This window comes from Pinus tabuliformis, chromosome 8 (assembly GCF_031772625.1).
Source record: "Pinus tabuliformis cultivar Carrire ecotype Pingquan chromosome 8, CPIR1, whole genome shotgun sequence".
Classification (NCBI taxonomy): domain Eukaryota; kingdom Viridiplantae; phylum Streptophyta; class Pinopsida; order Pinales; family Pinaceae; genus Pinus; species Pinus tabuliformis.
In genome coordinates, this window is record NC_142294.1 from 10,953,882 (window position 1) to 10,977,539 (window position 23,658).

Below are 23,658 nucleotides of genomic sequence, written 5' to 3' on the forward strand. Positions count from 1 at the left end.
AGGATCGGATTTAGAGCATCATGATCCATTGCCTGAATCAATCAATGGTCACTATTTTCATGTCAAATACATACATCATTAACCCTTAATATGATGCAATGAAAAAATGTACCTCATGTATGCCACACACCATAATCATCAAAATTAGTCACCTAAGTATTATGTGGGAAACATCATTGGCAAATTGTTTATGGAGAACTATGGATGTTATATGAAATGTTGTCTATGATTAGGATCATAGTAGAAAACATTATCCTCTATTTACTCCTTAGATGTAAGGGGTAACAATGTGAAATTTACTAGATAAGGATGTGATGTGATGCAATAGACAAACTACCTAGGAAGAAAGACAAAGTGCGATGAAAATGTAAGGGTGAAGTGAGTTACATAGGAAAATAGTGAAAATATTCTAGTGATAAACAAATTACCTAGTTGAAATTATGAAAATGGTTTGGAACACAAATGAAACTAGAAAAACAATGGGCAAGTATATCACCATGCAAGAGGACACTCGTAACTAAGGCATGAACTAACCATGCAACACAAATTGAAAGTGATAGAACATGATTTGGTAACCACCATAAAATTGTTCCATGAAAAACATAATGTACAACTAAAGTAGCTACCACCATCATGCAAGATGACACTCATAACTAAGACATGAACTAACCATGCAACACAAATTGAAAGTGATTAGAAATTGACTATGTAACCACCATAAAATTGGTCCATGAAGAACATGTACAACTAAAGTAGCTACCACCATCATACCAAACTGCAGAAAATCTAATTCATGTGATCAAAATCACATGTGTAACCCTCATGCAATGCAGGTGGTAACATGTCATTTGCTAAACACCACTTGAGTTTATTTGATTATTAACCATTATCTAACCATATTTAAACACAATTTGGCTTTATAGAGCTATTTTAGAAGTATAACATGCATGTCTTTTGGAAAATTCCCCACATACCATCTGTCAGCTTTATATGAGACAGTATTATGCTTTTCAATACATTTGAAAATATCATTATGAAATGTTTCACAATAGCATTGCTGAATTGGTTAAATGGAAATAATTGGGTTTGTATGAATAGATTGTGGTGGAATGAAGTTGATAACGCTTGTACCAAATTCAGGATGCAAACAAATATTTAATCTCATCACCTTCAGTCTTAAAGTTAGGGATTATTCTCCCTTTTAAGGTTCACAGAAGGCTCCTACAAGAGAAAACTTGAATGAATTAAAGATATAGCAAATTTAGGCACCAAATGAATTTCATTTATTATTTATATTTCCCAAATATCTATATATTATAACAAGCTTGACAACTTCACACCAATGGGCATTGATAAAATAAATTTTCCCAGAAATGCAAGGTGATCAAAAAATGGCTTGGTATTGAATACCACTAAAATTTCAATGTTTCCAATTGGCCACCAAAAGGTGCCCATAAAATTTCAGTGAGATGATTTTGCTAAGGCAGCTTGGATAATCTATATGGAGTAAAGAATGTCAGATATTATATTCTAAGTGAATAAAGAACAAACGTGTCTGCCTTGTTATATCTTTTAGTAAATATAACAAATAATTAGGCCCCCCTTGAAGAGGCACACTTGCTTGAATTAACTGATAACCACAGCCACTGGCTTAAGCCAAACCCTAACGGCTAATCGTGCATGGTGTCCTTGAAAGAATCCTCTAAGATGTCTAATGACTTTTTCATAACTGATTTGGCAGATTCATTTTTCTCCACATTATATAATTGCAATAGTTCCCTGTACAAAGATGACGGAGTCTTCTGAGCAGAACAAAACACTTCTACCATATCTGCCAGGCACTCGCATGCTGCCAAATGGACCTGCATTTCATACAGCACCCAATCAGTGAGACGTAGACCTTATTCATATAATCCTTGCATTGGTTTTAGCAGGGTAATTAAAAACCAATATAGCTAGTCTTAAAGGAAATAAAAGAAACAAATATTTCTATATTCAGTGATTGCTTTGGTCATCAGTAGAGATTTTTTTTTCAAATAGGCTCAAAATTCATCAATCTCAAGCATTGGAATATTTATTGGTAAATTGAATCAGCTAGGGAATTTTTTTTTTATAAAATTTTCATTAAGATTCAAATTTTGCTGAGCTTAAAGAGGAAAACACACACACGATTCAAGCATTGGAATGTTTATTGGCAAATTGAATCAGCTAGTAATTTTTATTAATTAAATTCATAAAATTTTCATTAAGATTCATTTTTTTCTGAACTAAAAAGGGAATACAAGTACACAAACAAAGGCATATGAACCTTTTTTCTGAATGTCATTGTCACCGAATTTGAACAATACCACAAAGTGTATGACTTAAATAATTGCTAAAACTGTCTATCATAATGCAAGTATTTCATGACATATTTTCCCTTGATCAAAGAAAGGATTATAAGAGTTATTAATGAAAGTAGACTAAAATATGCATCTGTAAGAAAGCACCTGAAACATACACTCAAGATCAAGTGAGATCAACATCATTAGGTAAAGAAACCATTACAAGTATCATAGTGCACCATATTCAATGCTAGGGGCACAAAATATTTCACACAAGCGTTGCCTTCAAACATCTTTCTATATGATGATTTGTAAGGAAGTTACCACATTTGTTTCAGGGATGATTATACAATTTTCCCTATTAGGTGCTTCCAGCCCCAAGGGGAGGAAAATTCCTAGGTAGGCCCATCAATCCATAGGTGCATGCGATAAATTTGTACATGGCATGGGAAAAACTTCAAGAAAGATACATGTTACCCACCAAAAGTGGGTGACCCCATAGGAGAAAATTTTCTCCCATCATCTCTTCCAGCTGGCCAACCAGCAACCCTTGACAAAATTTTCTCCCATCATCTCAACCAACCAGCCAACCAGCAGCCCCTAACAGCCACTATTGGCCAATGTTGACGTGCCACTCATATCTCCGCCACCTACATCAGTCATATGTTTCCTTGCCCATTTGGAAAGAGCAAATGTTTGAAGGTGGGCTTCTAATCAAAAGGTACTTTATTCATTTTTGCAATCGGGTTCTTATGCTTGTTTGTATTTGGGAATTTGACATGGATTATGGAGTAACGTGGAAGGATGAAGGAAGAGGGGTTTCAGCCGTAAACTTGTTCCCTCACCTTAAATAAGAGGTTAATCTTTCATGCTAGTCCAGTGGGACCTCCCCTAATGGCCCAATGGGTATAGGAGGGGCATTACTTGGGAAACCTCGATTGAGATAGCGTAGTCCTATCTCTCCCTATTCCATACTTATCACTTTCCATCTTACATTATAAGCCCTATACTCCACCTGCTATATTCAGGTTAAACTGACCATTGTTTCTCTAGGATTTGGCACCTTACATCCTCACACGTGCATAGGGTCCAAAATTTTTCCCTGGAAAGTTGATGCAACTAAAAGAACAAGAAAAAGTATATGATGGCCACAAGGAAAAACAAAAGAAGATCAAAATGCAAAAGATGGTTGGGACATACACATTCGTGTGTGGGAAAAACCCTAGCATGAGCTCTACCTTACTCATTATGGTCATCACCTGGTTCTTGAGCAAATGTTGCTCTTTATATTATGAGAAGGAACCTTTGCATGTCCCAACACCTGATGGACAATGAACTGCCTCATGATTAAGTGGGTAATCATTGTTATGCATCATACAAAGCAAGCTCTAACCCTTTGAGCTACGAGCAGTAATACAAAGAAAAATCAAGAAAAAGAATAAGGTGCACAAGAGGGGTGAAAAAACGAAGGCCAAGCTGGTAACTCATGCATCCATGATTGCTCCCTCCACACATCTGTACAATTAAGGTGAGCTAAAGCTCACTGCTCTTTACGGACTTTCACCGATGGGAGGAGTGTTGGTATTACATAAATCACTAGGAGAAATGTAACAATGGTGTAAAGGCAGTGATTCCAAGGGCCTATTCAAAGGAGAGACTCTAAGGATATGGATTGCTTGCTTTAAAAGCAAGATGAGTGGCTCTCCTAGAAAGGCTAAAAGGAGACCTAGACCTAGGGTTGAGGAGTATCTTTTGATAAGAATAGCCCTAGATCAAAGAATCACGAAAGAATAGGGCTTCAAAGCAATCCTTGTGAAATTGGAGTGACAAGGTTACGGGGCCGCAAAGAAGCTCTAGTGGACCCAAACGAGGTCAAGGATTTGAGATGAAACTTCAAACAAAGGGGCTTGACGAAGTGAGGGAGGAGAAGAAGGATCAAAATATTGGATATGACTTGAGACTTTAATACAATGATCCTTGGTAAAGCCACTAACCAAAGGAAACCTAGGGAGAATGGTTTGTGAGCTAGGGCTTGAGATATCTCGAGATTCCACCATCGGAATGGCCTTAAATTTGAAGGACCTCTTGAGGACTCACCAACACAACTTTAGGCCAAGTTTCATCATTTTTTGAAGGCTACAATAGAAATTGTATGATGTCCTAGATAGCCCTATAGGTTAGGGCGAGGAAGGTAAAGGAATGTTTGTTTAGTGATCACCTAGGACTAGACTAGTGCCCAGCCTATTGGGAGAATGGTGTCAATGTAATCCAATGTTTATAGGTAAATTATACCCTCAAGGAGTCTCTTAGCAACTTCGCATGGCCTAGAGGCAACTACTAGGTCACTAGGAAAGTTTATACTTCTTTGATGTTGCAATTGATGACTTATCAAGGTGATAATGAACAATCATATATCCCTAGGTCATTTATTCACTCTACCTTTACATGAAACATATGAAAAGCCCTTACAAAAACAAATTCAACAAATTTGCATTTCATTAAGGAAACTACACCAGCTTCATGAGCGAAAATCTTCATACATTGCACAAGTCACAAGACATGTGAAATAAAACATGAAAATGACACTTACAAGTATAGAGAAATTCTCCAATCATCAATATGCAAGAAAATCAAAGCTCCAAGATAAAAGATAAGCTCTTCCAAACATCAAAATGCATCAATAATCCAATTCGTCCATCAAAAAGGCTAGCAAATTCTCAAGAAGAGATACAAGTCCAAATCCAAGTGATGATCAAATGAAACGATCATCACATCAATATATATCCTCCCTAAGGTGTTCGATTTGCCTAATAAGGCCTAATAATGCCCCAACTAATAAAATAATGTGCAAACATATCATTCCTTCGTCAAATGCCCACAAAGATAGCTCTAGAATACAAAAATAAACCTCCCAAAAGGGAAAATTAATAGATACAATAGGTCGAAGGGCCATTGAAGAGGCCAAGTGGAGTCCAATGTGTGCCAAGAAGAATGAATGAGCTTCGAAGACAATGATAAAGGGGTTCGCCCCTTGATATCCAAGCAAATGACTTGTGGTGCCCCCAAGTGGCTATGGGGGCATAAAATATCCTCATGGGTCTCCAAATGAATCGAACAAGCTTGTATCCCATCTGTAAGGGCTAGAAGAACGATGCAAGCCCTCCCATTGTCTCTCATGGCGAGACACATCCTCATCAGGGCTCTGGATCAACTGCCAAGTGTGTAGTGCAAGAATGGAGTCTGTTGGGCAAGGTGGTCTAAGCGCATCATCATCGTCCAATAGGTGGAACCCGAGAAAATGAATAAGTGGAACTGAAGGATCCCATGAAGTGGCAATCTGCTCTCTTTTATGGTGGAGTCCTGTGGCTCTCAACACTCACGCTACAAACGCTAATATGATTCTTTGGAGGGCTTGGACCTCGTATAGGGAGATCAAACCCCAGATGAAGACCCACCTTCAATCCTGTATAAGATCCAATGCGTCTCCTCACCTTCCAGTACAACTAAACATTAGTGCAATTGAGTAAATGAGCTTACAAATCATGGAACCAAGTGGAAACTTCATAGTGGCATGCCCTTCCATAAGGGGCTTCAGAACATACAAGTGTCTCCAAGTTCAAGAGAAAGGTTAACCAAGGACACTATTAGGTCGTTTCAGCCTCTAAGGGGGTGACATGTCCATGGTACATCCATCAATTGGCAGGTGATATGTGAAATAATGATGGAATGGAGTGGGGCATTAGGGGAAGGCTCCAACCACATGCCACAGTACAAGGGTAGCTAAAATAAGGGAAGCCCACATTTGAGTATATGAATGCAAAAGGGAGCAATTGTGGAAAATGAGTTACCCCGGCCATTGTTTTTCTACCCTTCTTCATATAACTTTTTCCTTTTATAGATTTTTCTTTTGTAACTGCTTGGGGCCCCAAGAGATGAGAGCATGATATGTAAGATATAGCAACGAATACCCCTTAAGGTGGGGTAGTTTATCACCCACCAGGGGCTAGGATAGTTATGGGTTCCTTTATGGGGCCAATGTGAGGGGCCCTAGGAACCAAGGTGATGGCCATGATGATAGGGGCATAGATCATGTTTGGCTTTTGCCCACATGCTAAATTTGTATGTCCCGACCATGTTTTGCATTTTATGGTATATTTCCTATTAATAGTGGCCAAATTATGCTTTTTCTTTTCTTTTTGCTACATCAATCTTCGGGGCATCGTTCTAGGTCCAACCTAAAGTGTGGGCAAGGGGAAGGGGAGGCTAACCCCTTATGGACCCAATGGAAAAATGTGGACCTGGATGGGAAATATGGTGAATAGGATTATAATGAGTGGAGGGGAGTGATGTATATGGTGCCAGAAAGCGAGACCATGCAACAAAAATCGAGGTTTCCCATGTAGCGCCACCCCTAAAGCTAGTAGCGAATAAAGGAGATCCCATGGGACTAGGATACAAAGTTCACCATCAAATTGGACAAAGGAGACAAGAGTACAAACCAAACCCACTCTTCCCGTCGAATTCCCTCACTAATCCATGCCCAAAAGTGTCCATGATAAGTAAACAAACATACCAAACTACACAATGAAAAGCCATACCTTCAGGGTTGGAAGGCCCACCTTCAAACATATGATCATAACAGATGGGCAAGGGAGCATAGGGCTACCTCAAGTGGCATAGATAGTGGCACATCAAACTATTTGGTGGCTGCAAGGGGCTGTCGGTTGTTGACTGAAGGACCATTTAGGAGAAAAAAATTTCTCTTATGGATACCACCCACAGGTGGTGGGTAACATCTGGCGCCCACTGGGACATGATCTCTCAAAAGAGTGCAGAAACCTACTCAAACGGGGAAGTCATGAGAACACCAACAATCTCTTGGGGACTGCAGACCTGTTACCTGCACATATCAAAGACCAAGCACATAGAGAAGCATGCTTTTGCGGTGTCTTATGATCACCCATTCTTAATATTAGGCCATAAAATCAACAAGAAATAAAATTTACTTCAAATGCAATTTTAATCTAAATGCAGCTAATCTAGAATGATAAAGAACATGACGTTAGTTCTAATGAGAAAATCAACATGCAATGCATCCTACTCTAACATGCATTTTATTTAAGGTGAATACTAAGTGTAATCATAGAGCCAGTGCAACCAAAATATCATTAGATCAATATAAATATGCCTGCCTATATGATTACCCATGCAATAGATCCAAAAACCAACATAAACACAATCACATGGATGATGTGGGTGGGAAGCAGGAAAGTATGATATCCATATGACGTAGAAAGGAGTCTGGGGTGAGGGGAAGGACACCATTTTATAGGTCCAGAGATTTTCTTACAAACAAAACATGGATGAATGATTGACCAAGCTCAGGAACTCCCCATCATGATCATTGTTCATGATATCGTGCTTTTTGGATGTCACCAAGTCATGATGGGAGGGGAAGGAGACTAAGGAAAGGAAGGAGTGCAACACATAGGTTGCTCAATGTGATGGTCACATTAGAGAGGGGCAATGTTAATTTTAGATCACAATGGTATGTTTTATGCTTTAGCACAATTTCCTTCAATGTTCCTTTAACAGCCCAATGACAATTTCCAATTATATCCAACAACAATCACATTAACTTAAACACATTGACAATAAATGCAGATAGAACATAAAACCATGTGCAGAAGACAAGCCAAGACAAGAGGACACAAGACATGGAAGATGCTAGGGACAAACCCCAATGTGGGGAAACCCTTTGATCAAATCTTCTTATTATTTTTCAATAGTTCAGCACAGAGAGAGAGTACAAATATCAAATTAACTTGTCCAAAAACAGTCCTATCAAATCAACAGTCAACACCAATCAACTGCAGCCCTAACCAGAAAGTCAATGATGGTCAAAGAAGCTCCAAAATGTCCTCCAAGTAGCTCGGTCAATAGCAAAAGAATTCAGCCTTCCAAGAGGGTCAAAGTTAGCCCAAAACAGATCCTCTGTCAAACCAGTCAAAGGAGAGAGAAAACCCTACTGTAATTCTGTAGTCAAATAAGAAAGTCAACATTGAAGTCAACTAGGTCAAATCCCAAACACCTTGAAAACTGTGGCAATCAATGTGTCATTCATAAATCAAAATTCTACCCTCTGGATTGAAGTCAAAGCATGGTCAAACAATCCAAGTCAACATTGGTCAACGCTGCCCTATTCCCTGAAAATTTCGGCCTCCAAAATAGTGCAGAAATTTGGCCTCTTACCCCACGTGCGAAGAAGAGAGAGGTTGTCTTTGAGTTGTACGAACCAATCAAGAGAGGAGAGAGATGATGATGTGATGTGTTGAGATGATATCCAAGTGAGAGAGAGGTCACTCCTATTTATAAACCTCGTTGAGGGTAAGGAGACACATCAATTGGGCTTCATGAGCCTACATTTGACGGAGGCCGACATTGATAATTTGTCCATGAGAAATAATAAATTCAAAATTCCATTTCTGCTTGTCAGAATGAGATGATCTTGATATCAAAATTGGACCTCTCGAAAAGAGGAATCTAATGCAATAATCATCTCCATCATATGAGTTGTCCTATGGTGGAATTCGGCCATAGTTTCCAATTTTAACAGGTAATGATGGTGTGCTAACAATCCTGAGGGTGTATTCGAGGAGGTCAAATATATCCAATGAGGGGCTCTTCTTTGACATTATACTCAGGGGCGGTGAAGGGGTCATGGTCATTTGAGATCATCTGAAAAGGGCTGAGGGAATCACTTGTGGATGACTCAAAATGGTGAGCAAGAAAGAAAGGTGATGGGGAAGGTGAAGTATTATATTTAATGGCCTTATTTTCCTCAAAATCATAATGTAAAGGCTCCTCAACATCGAGGAAAGAGCCCTCAAATGGTTCAAATATATTCCAAGAATCACAAGGAAGGCAGGTAGGGGCAGTGGCCCTATTGATTTCAACATCATTAGTATGAAAATTAGGGTCTTTCCTAAAAGGAGAATCAATTGCTTCCAACTTCCCTCTTTCATTCAAGGGAAAATAATGATCCTCCTTCCCAAGGGTACCAATATACATGTCATCATAAGTAGCGCCCAAGAGAAAGGGAAGACCAATCTTAACTTCATTCTCCTTGTCAGTATAATAAATGGGAGCACAATCAAATGGAGGACCAGTGATTTCCCATTTCTCCTTTTCAATACGGAAGTAATCCCCAATGCCATCCCCTTCACCAAGGTTCTCAAAGGGAGAATCATAAAGAATAATATCTGTGAAAATTCCTAAATCTAACACATTAGAAACCCCTTTTGCAATTACTGGTTTACAATCTCCTACTTGTTCTTCACATTAACAAGTTATTTAATTGCATAAACATCGAAGTAAACACTATTGCAGCCTTCACAAATATATAGATCATGCACTGAAATAAACTGAGACAATAACACAAGGGCCACCGTTATTTTTGGACAATTGTCCCCGGAAAAACCCAATTCGGGAAAATCAGTGTAGCATATAGAGGGTTTGTATTATTAAACAGATTTCGTGAATACAACTAGGGTGCTAGAAGAGGCTCACCCAACAAATAATATCCTAAGCAGTAGTGCCTCTATCCAGAGGTAGATATTCCACCAAATCAACAACCAGATGATCAAACCCCACAGTGACTTCAGTTGTTCCCTATGCTGGATAGTGAAAGCTGCTCCAAGCACTGCTCTGGAACTACGTCACTCCTCCAGGAGCTGCGTCACTCTCTCTCGGCTCAAAATCTGTTGATTTGCTCCCAGTCTACCACACAAAATCTCCCCAGCGTTGCCTCTGATGCCCAACGTCAGCCTTTGCAGCTTTTGCATCTCATTGTGTTAGCCCTCTGCGTCCTCTGCGTTAGCTTTACGGCCTCTAGGTGAACCCTTCTAGGGCCTGCGTTGTCTCTCCCGACACTGTGTTGCGTCTTTGTTATGTATTCTTCAGACTCTGATGAAAATCCCTTGCTGAACTGCCCCTCACTGCAACTCTGATCCTAACTCGATTTCCTCAGCAAACCTCACCCTAGAAAATTGAATTCTTTGATCACTTGGTGTGTCTCCAACTGACCCTCAAGCCTCCTCTTATACTTTTCCTGTTGATAAATCAATGGTCGAGATTAAATCTCTAATCAATAGCTAAGATTAAAACTGGCTTGATCCTCGTCACTTAGAACTTTCTCACCCATATTTTTATTAATACGCATTAATAACGATTTTCGTGTCTTCGAGATCTCATGTGCCTTAGCCTCTCCACCAATTTTCCAGGCTAGAGCACATTAGATGCTACGAAAAATCAACACTCCCTCTTAGCGAGGAATGTGCTCTAGCAATGCTTCACCATAGAAGCATCACACTGATCCTCCGCATCGGTCCTCTGTGTTGATGCTTGGCCTGCTGCCCCACATCCACTGCACTGCTACTTCCTGTATTGCTGCCCATGACACTGCCACTGATACATTTGTACTGCACCTTTCTCTCAACATGCTACATATGCTGCCCATAACACTACCACTGCTAATTGCTTGTAGTATACCTAAGGGGGGTATTATGAAGTACAGAGGGAGGTACCCAAGGGAATAATGTAATAATGTGATGGGCCATAGTTAATAAATAAAGTAGTTAACCCACATCATGTAAGGGACAACAAGTAGTTAGGAATAATGTGATAAGCCCATTGTATTAGATATATGGTATTGAGAGACCCATGGTATTGTATGTATTAAGCCTATATAGAGGCTAGAGACTCCCCATTGAGAGATGTCGAGGATTATTGTATTGGCAAGCATATGCCTTGTGGAGTGTTCTTCTTCCTTAAGGAGTGATTGTATGGTGTTACCCTAACTTAAGGGTTTTGATATTAATAAAGAGAAGCATTTCTACATTTTGATCTTGTTATTTTTGGATATATTTTACATTTTTATATATTTGTAGGTCAGATCTATTACAGGGGGTATCAGAGCACTTTCTTGGGCAAAGCTGAGAGATTTTTTTTTTGTAGGAACTTTTTGGGGTGGCGAGTTTGCAGAGCAGATTTGAAACTCCCTGGTGCCAAATTTGCAAAAACAAATTGCAAATCTGTATTCTTTGCAAAAAAATACCCAAATTCAAAAAAAAAAAATCAGCCAAATTGGAGTCTAGATGAGGGAGATATCGCTGATTTAAAAATCAGTTGTGTTGCAGAAATTTTTATGACGACAATTCGTGGATGGCGGATCTCCAATCAATTTTTCCAGTTTTTGTGAGGAATTTTGAGAAACTAATTGCCAATCTGAGATCCTCTTGAAAAATTGCCCAATCTGAAAAAAAAAAATCAGTCGAATTGGAGTCTGGATGAGGGAGATATCGTTGAGTGCCCAGATTGGGATTTTTATCACATAAGTAGATGCAAAATGGTTGTTCCATTTCCGACAATAAGCTATAAAAAGGATTCTAAGCCATATTGATAGAGTTGTGGCCGTTTTAAATTTGCCGCATAAAGTAGGTAAATTTTTCAAAACCCTCATTCTACTTCATGGCTTCCACTGAACTGATTTTTACAAGAAAAGATGATGGCCCTACTAGTGAAGAATTCATAAAAAGGAAAAAGTCGGCAATTGGGAAATATTGGAGATCTTCAACATGGCTTCTTTTGAAAGACGAAGTTGCCATATGGTGGAGCTCACTTGACAACAAGAAGTTGTCCAAACTTTCAGAGGAAGAAATTGAAAAACTATTTTTGGACAAACAGTCTCATGCTACATTACAGGAGAATGAAATGCGGAGAGGGTTATTTTCTGATCATATCTCCTTATTACAGGTTCATGGATGTATTCAGAAAGGAAAGATAATTGTGTCTATCAATCCTAATAGCAAGCATAATTTTATTAATGTTCATTTGGCTAAATGATTGCAAGTCTCAGCCAAACAAATGGAGCACACACAGGTTAATAATGAGCAGGTGCAAGTTTATAAAGGTTTGAAGATTTCTATGGATAAGTATGTATTGCATTGTGATTTTTATGCTTCAAATATGGTTAATGTGGATGTTGTCTTGGCATACCCTTGGATGGAATCTGTTGGTACTATAAATATTAATGTGTAGATAAAATTCCTAAAGCTCTAAGATAAAAAGAAGAAAATTATATTACAGGATATTTCCATCAATAAATAGGTAGAGTCCAAGGAGGCTAAAGTAGATGATGTTGCAGGTACTGACATATCAGATGAGGAATCCGTGGTTGAAGTAATACTAGAAGATAAGCAACAACCGCAGGTGCCACAACATGTACCAGATATCAATCAAGCTCCATTAGGTGGTGAATTAAAGATAGATACACCACTGGTTAAAACTTCAGCATATCACCACTCACATCACCCAGCAAGAAAACAACCAACAAGATGGCAACAAATCAGCAACAAGGACAACAACCCCTGCATGACAAATAAAGAAGTGTGACAATCCACCCACAACACATCAACACAGAGGAACCGCCAGGATCAACTCCCATCTCAAGCGAGCAAGGTACTGGCTAAATCGTGTAATCACATGTCTCTAGGATGGCTAGATGCACGTGCATGGTACTAGTGGACTACTCTTTTGAGTAGATCTTATTATTTGTGTTCTTCTTATGTTTCAGGGACGAAATAAACACTGAAATAAACACAATACAGTCTCAACCATCAAAAGGTCAACAGCTGAAAGAAATAGACAAACACACAAGTGACATCGTTATTTTTGGACAATCATCCCTAGAAAAAACCAACTTGGGAAAACCAATGCAGCAGTAAATGAGAGTTCTATTATTGAGCAAATTTTCTTGAGTACACAAGGTGCCAAACTGGCTCACCCGAAAGAGATACAAAATATAGTAGTAATACCTCTCTTCGGAAGCAGATATTCTAAAGGTTTCCCCACGAAACCCTCTCTAGCACAATTTGAAGCACTGCTTAGCCCTCTTGGCCTTTGCGTCACCCTGAAATTCTCTACGTCAACCCTCTCAGGCTCTGCGCAGCCTCTCTGGCTCTTTGCGTCACTCTTGCACGCTCTGCGTGGATGACACAGGCCCTTCTGCCCTCTGAGCAATCACTGCTAGCCTCTCCATGGCTCCCTCTGGCTCTGCGTCTGCCTCTCTGCTTTTGTGCTGGTCTTCCGGCACTATCTATGCCTCTCTGCCTCGTACTCATTGCCCCTCACTGCAAATCTGATCACTAATTCGACTTCTCTTAGCAAACTCCGTTATAGAAAATCGAATGCCTAATCACTTTGGTGTGTCTCCAACTGATCCTCAAGCCTCCTGTTATACTTTTTCCGTTGAGTCTTCAATGGTCGAGATTACATCTCCAATCAACAGCTAAGATTAGATTTGGCTTGATCAATATCATTTAGAACCTTCTAACCCAGTTTTATATTAATACCCATTAACATTTTTATTTTCCTAAGTTTAGGCTTAGGAACCCATTAAAAATATTAATTACTTTAATATCTCCTTCGTCCGGCATAATTTCCCCAAACCATTTCTAGGTCTTGGAGATCTCATGTACTTTAGCCTCTCCACAAATTTTCATGGCTAGAGCAAATTCAATGCTACCCCAAATCAACACTCCATTGTGACAGCCTCAAGGAGGCTTATCTCTGGCTTGCTACAGGCCTACAAGGCTCTACTCCTCTGATCCATAGCCTTATTAGGCCTTAAGCCCTTAGTCGAGGCCTTATCCAAGGCTCCTAACCTCATCGTTGCCCTCTTCTAGCCATCATTCAGTCATAAATTGGTCATCACTTGGTTTGCATTGGTATTTTTAACCCGAATCTTTGTTTTACAAGTGATTCCAAGTGGTTTTGGAGCTAACTCTTGTGGTTGTAGGTAGATAAACTCATTGAGAGTCCTAGCAGTCAAGTTGGTTACCAACAAGGTCATTAGACCAAGTGGTTTCCCTCCTTAACCTCTATTTTCTCCTCACTGTTTCATTACAGCTTCAAGACGCATAACTATGGCAATAAAAATAATTATCAATCCTATTATCTCATTGGAAAATCATTTACATTATTGAGCATTCACTCTTTGAATCTCTTGCATCTTTGGTAATCGTCTTGGTGTTGATTAGGCTACTTCTCTTAATGTTGTGATCATTCGTCTCTCGCATCTATCTATTGCACTCTTGCATTCATAAGTAGTTCACTGTTAGCAATATCATCCAATTAACAAGATATATGTGAACTCACTAATTCTCTAAAACATAATTGGCATACTTGGACTGAATTTGCATTTCTTACATAAGATAAGCGTGTTGCTCTCGTAAGTTTTCTCTAGCTCTTTTGATGTCATCAACATCAAGTAAAGAATAATATCATTGAGCATATCATCATTTGAAAAGTTGCCACGTAATCCTAATTGCAAGCATTTTTACATGACATTGGTTATCAATCTAGTAAGTATTATTGTGTTGTCTAAAGGATTGCTATGTGAAAATTTCATATATCATAACAACTGGAAATTATTTTTCTAATTGTTAATTTATTTAACAATTTATTTACAGTTTCCTGTGGCAAATACCAAATAATTCTCATTGTGAGTTTCATAAATAAATACTGCAGAAGAAAAATAGCGCTAGAATCTTAAAAAATATAGCACACACACACATAATGACACTGTTATTTTTGGACAATTGTCCCCGGAAAAACCTAACTTGGGAAAACCAGTGCAATAGTTGAGGGTTTTATCATTTATGTAGCAAAAAAATTCTGAGTACAATAAAATGATGCCAAACTAGCATTTCTATCTAAGAAAAATATTGGAAAAAATCTCTAAGGGAATTTACCCTCCTCCTCAAGCAAGCCCGCAACAAACTAAGCCTCAGAACTGGCTCTGGAACCCTCAGCATCATCCTTCTGCACAGGCTCCACTCGTACTTTCTGCCAGCCTGTGGTCCAAAACCCCAAGCGCAGCTGAAGCCATAGTTTTAAAAACCAGTCAGTCTGAACCGGAAACCGCTCAAACCGGCTGGTTAACTAGCAAACCCAGCTGAACCGGGCAAAAAAACTAGGTTTATGGACCGATTTCTCCTTTATTCCACCATAGTCAAGCCTAACCAGCGGGTTCCATCATAAACCGGCTAGTTCAATGGCACGCTTGTCGTAGACCCATCGGGAGGCTGTTTTGCGGCTTCTAAGGTGGTTTGGAGGGAAACTAAGGGTTGCTCCCTCCAAAAACATTTCCTCCAAACCAATAAAAGGAGGTGTCATTTGTCTCACACATCTCATTTGGAGTTATTGTGAGTTTAATTGGAAGCTTGGAGCTGTTAGTAGATTTGGCGTCTTCAAGAGGAGGCTAACGAAGCTAGTTTGCATTTCCAAGTAAGGATTTTCACTTGAAAAAATCCATATTTCACTATTGTTCATGTATTTAAATTTTTTGTGTTGTATGCTACATTGTTATCAACTCTGTAGTACTTTGCTATCAAATTTTGTAGGCTAAATATGTCCAATTTTTTCGCAATTTTATCTTTGGTTTTCCATTTTTCTTCGCTGCAATTTTTTCTAATTATTGATTTCTTTGCAAATTTCAAATATTTGTAGACACCATGCCTCCAAAAGCCAAAAACGGTGCATGAGCTCATTGTGATGTGATTAATGGAAAAATGATATGCAAATTTTGCAATAAATCTATTGGAGGTGGGGTATTCTCAGGTTGAAACAACACTTGGTTGGGATAAGTGGCCAAGTAAATCCATGTGATGCAGCAAAGGAAATGATAGGTCATATTAGGGCAGAATACCTTGTCAAGTTTGAGGAGTTTGAGGAGAATAAGGCTAGGGAGAAGGCTATCCAAGAAGAAATTGCAAGGAAGAAGGAAATTTTACAAGCCATGAAAGAGAGTGGGTATGATGATTTTCAGATTCAAGACTCCTCTTCTATCCCTTCCACCAATGACCCCTTTCACTATGTTTTTCCCGCTCTTGAGTCTTATCATCAAGGCCAACAATCTAAAGGAACAAAGAGGCTGAACATCCATAGTTATTTCTCATCCTCTGCTACCACTGCCTCTGCTAATCCCACTTCCTCCTAGCCAAGTTGTCAACCCACTTTGGATGAACATTGGAAAAAACAATGCAAAGAATCTTCTTTTCAATATATTGCTAGATGGCGGTATGATGCAGATATCCCATTTAATGTTGCTCGCTCAACTTATTACCAAGTTATGTGGGACTCTGTTATAGCTATAGGAAAGGGCTTCAAAGGCACTGCGACGCATGACTTGAGGGGAGCTCTTTTGCAAAAAGAGATTTCTTCCATTGATGAGTATTTGGTTGAGTATAAAGAGTCATGCGTCAAAACAAGTTGTTCAATCATGTCAGATGGATGGACCGATGGAAAGAACCACACTATCATTAATTTCCTTGTTTCTTGCCCTCAAGGAACCATGTTTGTGAGATCAGTTGATGCATCTGATAAGGTGAAGGATGCAACTTTTCTATTTGAGATTTTGGATGAGATTATTCAGGGAGTGGGGGAGCAGAATGTTGTACAGGTCATCATAGATAATGCCTCAAACTATGTTCTTGCTATAAAGATGATTGAGTCCAAATATAAGACCATATTTTGGACTCCATGTGGTGCACATTGCATAGACCTCATGCTTCAAGACATAGGCAAAGTGGAGTGGGTAAAAAACAATGTAAAGCATGGCAAGTGCATTACAAAAGACATCTACAACCACTCATGGGTATTGAGCCTGATGAGGAAAAACATTGGGGGCCTTGTTAGGCAGCAATTACGAGATTTGTAACTCACTTCCTCACATTGCAGAAAAAATTACGAGAAAAAATTGCAGAAAATGTTTTCTTCTAATGATTCGACTTCATCTCGATGGGCTCATAGGCAAGATGGCAAAGACACCAAAAAGAATTTTTTCGACAATTATTTTTGGAAAACATCTGTAGAGCTTGTGAAAATTATTGAGCCCCTTGTTAAGGTGCTACGGATGGTGGATGGGGAAAACTTGGCCATAGGCTACATTTATAAGGCTATGGATCAGGCAAAGGAGTAGATACAGGAAGCTTACAAGGATAAGTTAGCTAAATATGGGTGTATATGTGCGATCAATGATAACAGATGAAACAATCAATTCCATCATCCTCTCTACATGCAGCTGGGTATTTTTGGGACCCACAGTATCATTATAAAGCTCGGCTAAGAGATCTGCAGGTTGGGGAGGTCAGAAATGGATTGTATGATTGCTTGGAGCGCATGGTCCCTAGCCATGCAGACCAATTGGAAATACATAAACAACTTATTCTTTTCAGTATGGAAATAGGTATCTTTGCCAAAAACTTGAGAAAGATGGAAAGAGATGTGGATCAACCAGGTAAGCAATTCTATTTTGTTTTTATTTTAAAGTTCAATTGTTTACAAATTTACAATTCAAATTGTCTATAAATAATTGTAAAAAAGTAATGAAGTGAACTAAGTTACTAATTAATGTCTTTTTCTTTGCAGCACATTGGTGGGAGTCATTTGGTGACCAATGTCCTCAATTGCAAAAGTTTGCAGTTAGAGTCATCAGCAACACTTGTAGTTCTTCAGGGTGTGAGTGCAATTGGTCTTCTTTTGAGCACATACACACGAAGAAGAGAAATCGTTTGGAACAAAAACGGTTAAATGATCTTGTCTTCGTGCAATACAACCTTTGACTAAGGCGCAACCAAATGATGAACAAAAGCCCTAATCTAGATCCCATTGTGTTGGACTATATTGATCCAACATCAAAATCGGTGGAGGAGAGTTTGAGGCTGATTTTGATATTGACATGGTGTTAAGGGGGTATGAAGCAGATTTGGTAGCGCCATCGGAAGCAGAATTAGTAGCCACATCAAGTAAAGGCAAACAACCAATGTAAAGCACTAGTCATGCAGCTCAACCAACTCGCGCTTCCATTAGGTCCACCTCTATTGTTATTGGTGGCAATGCTACTACGGAGGTTGCAGATGAGGCTGAGGCATCCTCAAACTCTGATCCAGATGATATTTATGTAGCTCCTGTTGATGATCCTGTGTCTAGTAGTGGTGATGAATTTGAACATGATGAGGAATGATCATGTTAATCACTGATATGTACCAGTGGACTTGTAGTAGGCCAATGTCCCCATAGCTTGTAGCATTGTTTTTGGACTTTATAGGTCATTTAGAGCCTCATTGCTTATGTATTTTGCTAATGATATGTATTGCACTCGGTGCCATTTTGATATATTCACCTTTAAATGGTATATAGATTAGCAAACTTTGCATGTTTTGTCTCTATTGGCTTGGAATCATGGTTTTAAATCTTAAAAATAATTTTTTCATTAAAAAATAATTATTTCATGTATTTTTTGTTGATTTTTGGTAGCATCGGATGTGCTCTAGCTATGAAAATTGGAGGAGAGGCTAAGGCACATAAGATCTCCAATACCCAAAAATCGTTTGGGTAAATTCCACCCGGATGGAGAGATATTAAAATAATTAATATTTTTAATGGGGTTCCTAAGTCTAAACTTAGGAAAATTAAAATATTAATGGGTATTAATATAAAATGGGCGAGAAAGTTCTAAATGACGAGGATCAAGCCAAATCTAATCGTAGTCGTTGATTAGGGACTTACTCTCGACCGTTGAATCATCAACAGGAAAGTATAAGAGGAGGCTTGAGGGTCAGTAGGAGATGCACCAATTTGATCAAGAATCCGATTTTATTGGGCAGGGTTTGTTGAGAAATTGAGTTAGTGATCTGTTGCAGCGAGGGGCAGCTCAGCAAAAGGCTGAGAATACATATCAGAGAGGCAAAGAAACTGTCGAAGAGACAACGCAGAACCTTGGAAAGTTGGTGCAGAGGCAGCCAGGACGGACACAGAGGCTGAGCAGGCCAGCGCAGGTGACGTAGAGGCCAAGAGGCTAACGCAGAAGTAACAGAGGCCGCGCAAAGGCTAGCAGAGTTGACATTGGGCTAAAGAGGCAGCACTGAGGTATTTTTGTGGGGCAAACTAGGAGCTAAGAGGTTGACGCAGAGCAGAAGAGGGTGATGCAATTCCAGAGAGAAGCTTGGAGCAGCTTCCGCTATCCAGCTAAGGAACTATCGAAGTTGTTGTGGGATCAATCATCTGGTTGCTAATCAGCTGGAATATCTGTCTCCGAGGAAAGGTACTTCTGGCAAGGAAATTCTTTGAAGGGTGAGCCATTTCTAGCACCCTAGTTGTATTCAGAAAACTGCATAATAATAAAACCCTCATATCTGCTGCACCGGTTTTCCTGCATTGGGTTTTTTCCGGAGACGATTGTCCAAAAATAATGGTGTCCCTTGTGTGAATGTCTCAGTCATTTCAGTCGTTGAGCTGTATATGTGTTAAGGTTGCATTTGTGTTTATTTTGGTATTTATATTTATAAATAACTTGTTAATGGAAAGAACAAGTAGGGGACAATTAACCAGATAATGCAGTAGGGATTTTTGATGTGTCAGCCTTAGAAATTTCAACATGGCATCAGAGCATTGCAGATCACAGGAGGAATGAAGATACCAACAAAGATCTGAAATTTGCAGCAATAGCAGTTGTCCCGAGAGACAACGATGTTCCAGAGCAGAAGCAACAAGAGAGGAAGTGACGCAGATCCTGTGTCATCATTCAAGCCAGGAGGTGGGTTAGCGCAGAGACAGAGAGGGGTAGATCAGACCTATGCAGTGCCTAGTCATCTTTCTCAGCCAGGAAGGATCAACGTTGTGGCCAAGAGTTACAGATTCAATCATTGTCGGGATTGCACAGAGCCTGAAAGGCTCAGTGTCTTCAATTGTCGGGGCTTGGGGAGCTGTGGGCAGATTGTGACTTGAGGAGCTGGTGGGACGTTGTTTCGGTCAAAGCAGAACAATGTCTAAGGAAGTAGGACCAAGGTAGAGGGAGTCACTACCTCGACGGATTTATAGCCAAGGAATCCAAATCTGAGTTGCAGTGGCAAGGAGGATTGGAGAGGAGCAGTTCGACAGTTGGCTAGAGGATTTCTAGAAGGGAAATCAGGTCTCAGAGGGAGTCTATAAGAGGAGCTGAAATGGTAGTCAATGGATTGAGGGATTAGGACAGGTTGGACAGGGCTCCCAACTTTGTCATTTGAGGTCAGGATCCTAGCAATCCTGGACAGACATTGCATCAAGGACTTTGCCTTGAAAACCGTAGCTATCCCAGTTGACCCAGCTGCTAATGAAAAGTATGAGGAGGCCGAGGCGAAGGCAAAATGCTTGATCCTAAACGGGGTCAAAGATCATGTCATACCACATATTGCTGAGAAGAACACAATAAGGGAGATGTAGGAGTCGCTGACCACCTTATACCAAGGCTCTTCCGTGCAGAGGAAGATGCTATTGGAGAATCAATTGCGGTCATATCAGATGCAAAAGGGAGAGAAAATAGATCAGTTCCTTCTCGGGTTGCAGGAGATTCGTGACCAGCTTACTTCCATGGGGTCCTACGTATTCAACTTCTTTTTGCCCAAAGGTACATTTTGATAACTTGGCATAGAACTGTTCTTCTCTAATACAAATAGTACTTCCTCCAAATGCTTGAGGTGAATGCTTGAGGTGCTCCTTCCATGTCTTACTGTAAATGAGAATATCATCGAAGAAAACTAATACAAACTTCTGCAAATATGGGTGGAAAAGTTGATTCATGGTTTCTTCAAAGATGGTTGGCGCGTTTGTTAATCCAGATGGGATAACCTTGAACTCATAGTACCCTTCGTGAGTTTTGAATGTTGTTTTTTCGACATCTTCAAATCTTACCTGTATTTGGTAGTAACTTGATCTCAGATCTAATTTTGAAAAATATTCTGCACCATGTAGCTCATCTAGCATCTCATCAATGAACGGGATCGGAAACTTATGTTTAATAGTGATTTTATTTAATCCTTTGTAATCTATACATAATCAGAAGGATCCATCTTCCTTCCTGACCAATACTATGGGTGCAACGTATGGACTTCTACTTTTCGTAATGACTCCATGTTTCAACAGGTCTTGTATCAATCGTTCTATTTATGTTTTGTGATGATGGGGGTAATGATACGGTTTAACGTTTATTGGTGTCAAGTCTGGTTTGACTTCAATGATGTGTTCAATTTTCCTTTCAGAGGGTGATTTCATTGGCAAATCTTGAAAAGCCTTCTCATAAATCTTGAAAAACCTTCTCGTATTTATGGATCAAGGACGAAATTTTTGATGGTTGGTGAGTCCATTCCATGTTGATTTGGGGTAGCATCGGATGTTCTCTAGACACAAAAATTGGTGGAGATGCTAAAGCACATGAGATCTCCAATACCCAGAAATGGTTTGGGCAGATTCTAAACAGTTTGGGAGATATTAAAATAATTAATATTTTTAATGAAGTCCCTAAGTTTAGACTTAGGGAAAATAAAATATTAATGTGGATTAATATAAAACTATGTTAGAAGGGTCCAAAAGTCATGGATCAAGACAGAGTTAATCTTAGCCATTGATTAGGGACTTAATCTCAGTCGTTGATTTGTCAACGAGAAAAGTATAAAAAGAGGCTTGAAGGTCACTTGGAGGACACAGTGAGGGAGACCAGTCAGTTCAATTTCTGGAGTGGGGTTAGCTGAGAAATTCGAACTAATGGTTTGGTGAGCAGTTACGAGGCAGCAAGTACGGAACAGAGAGAAGGAATCAGCCACTGGGGACCAATGCTGAGGCAAGAAAGGCAGACACAAGGCATTTCAGGCAGACGCAGAGGCAGCAGGAGATTGTGCAATCACTAGAGGGCATGTGTGGGTGACGCAGAGAGCCCAGGGTTGATGCAGTCAAGCAGCCACTGACGCAGAGTGTCTGGGAGCCACGCAGAGGTCAACCAAGCTAACACTGGGACTAGGAGAAGTGCTGGAGAATTTTTCTCTATGTGGGTAAGCCAGTTTGGCACCCTGTTGTACTGAAGAATTGCTGAATAATAAAATCCTCCCTTGTTGCACTGGTTTTCCAACATTGGGTTTTTCCAGGGACTATTGTCCAAAATATCTATGTCAATGTGTTGATTCTTGTACATGTGTTTGTTTCTATATTACAGTGTGATATCTGTAGCAGAATTTATTTTAATGTTTATTGAAGGAATTTCATAAATAACTTATTGAAAAATAAATAGGAAAAGTAAATCAGATGTCGCAGTGATAGAATTTTCACATGCTGTCAAAGTGAGTAATTAGAGATAGGAAGGGAAAATCAATTATGGGTTGAGACCATGATGCAGAGGCATCCACGTCAGGGGACTCGCACAAATTTTCAGAAGATTGCACAAGAGAAAGAGACTTTGATTTCTCTATGTTGGCTTCCAGGATGGAAGAAGAAGTGGCTTGTATGACTAGTTCTGCATCATCAGAAGTGTGGTATATAGAGAGTGGAGCCTCGTGGCATATGACGGGAATCAGGGAATGTTTCTCAGAATATCGAGAAGAGAAGATGAACTTTCAAATCACCATGGGGAACAAGGAAAAATGTACTCCAGTAGGGAAGGGTACCATAGTTTTTCAAACAGAATCGGGAGAACGGTTTCGTGCTACAAATGTGCTGCATGTACCAGGATTGGGGATGAACTTACTTTCTGTGTCGCAACTTCAAGGCAAGGGATATGACATCTACTTCATCAAGGAGAAGGTATAAGTCAAACACCCGAGATGGAAAAAGAAAGTGCAAATTGGGATCAAAAGTAATAGGTTGTATAGATTACAACTAGAATCACCAATGGCACTAATAGGCAGTCATCAAGACAAGGACTTGAATGAACTATGGCACAGAAGAATGGGTCATTTGCACCATGGAGCTCTGAGAATTCTCAGGAGCACTATAACAGGAGTTTCGGATCTGAGTACAGAACGAGATGATGTATGCAGAGGATGCACTCTAGGAAAGTATGCCAAGGCAGCGTTTCCTAGGAGCAAACACAGGGCCAAGAGTGTACTAGGATTGATACACTCATGTATCTGTGGACCTATGTCCGTCAAAGCTCTCAGTGCTGCCAAGTATTTCCTTACCTTCATTGATGACCACTCAAGAAAAACTTGGATTTATTTTCTGAAAACCAAGGACGAGGTTTTTTGTTGATTTAAAGAGTTCAAGGCTCTGGTGGAGAATCTGACTAGGAAGAAAATAAAAGTGTTGTGCTCAGATAATTGTGGAGAGTATGTCGATAAGGACTTCACTGATTTTTGTGCTAAGGAGGGCATTAGAAGAGAGTGGACAACTCCCTACAATCCAGAGCAGAATGGAGTAGTAGAAAGAAAGAATAGGACTATTGTAGAAGCAGCTAGGGCCATCATGTATG

General features: G+C 39.6%; 1 protein-coding gene across 1 annotated transcript in view; it reads right to left on the minus strand.

Moving 5' to 3' along the window:
- Positions 1 to 1,381: 1,381 nt before the first annotated feature.
- Positions 1,382 to 23,658, minus strand: part of LOC149233914 (ARM repeat superfamily protein) — a 524,198-nt gene continuing 501,921 nt past the window's right edge. The window contains exon 34 of the mRNA XM_089371682.1: positions 1,382 to 1,862. Coding sequence (XP_089227808.1) covers positions 1,671 to 1,862 — 192 coding nt within the window. The 3' untranslated portion in view covers positions 1,382 to 1,670. The remainder of the gene's footprint in view (positions 1,863 to 23,658) is intronic.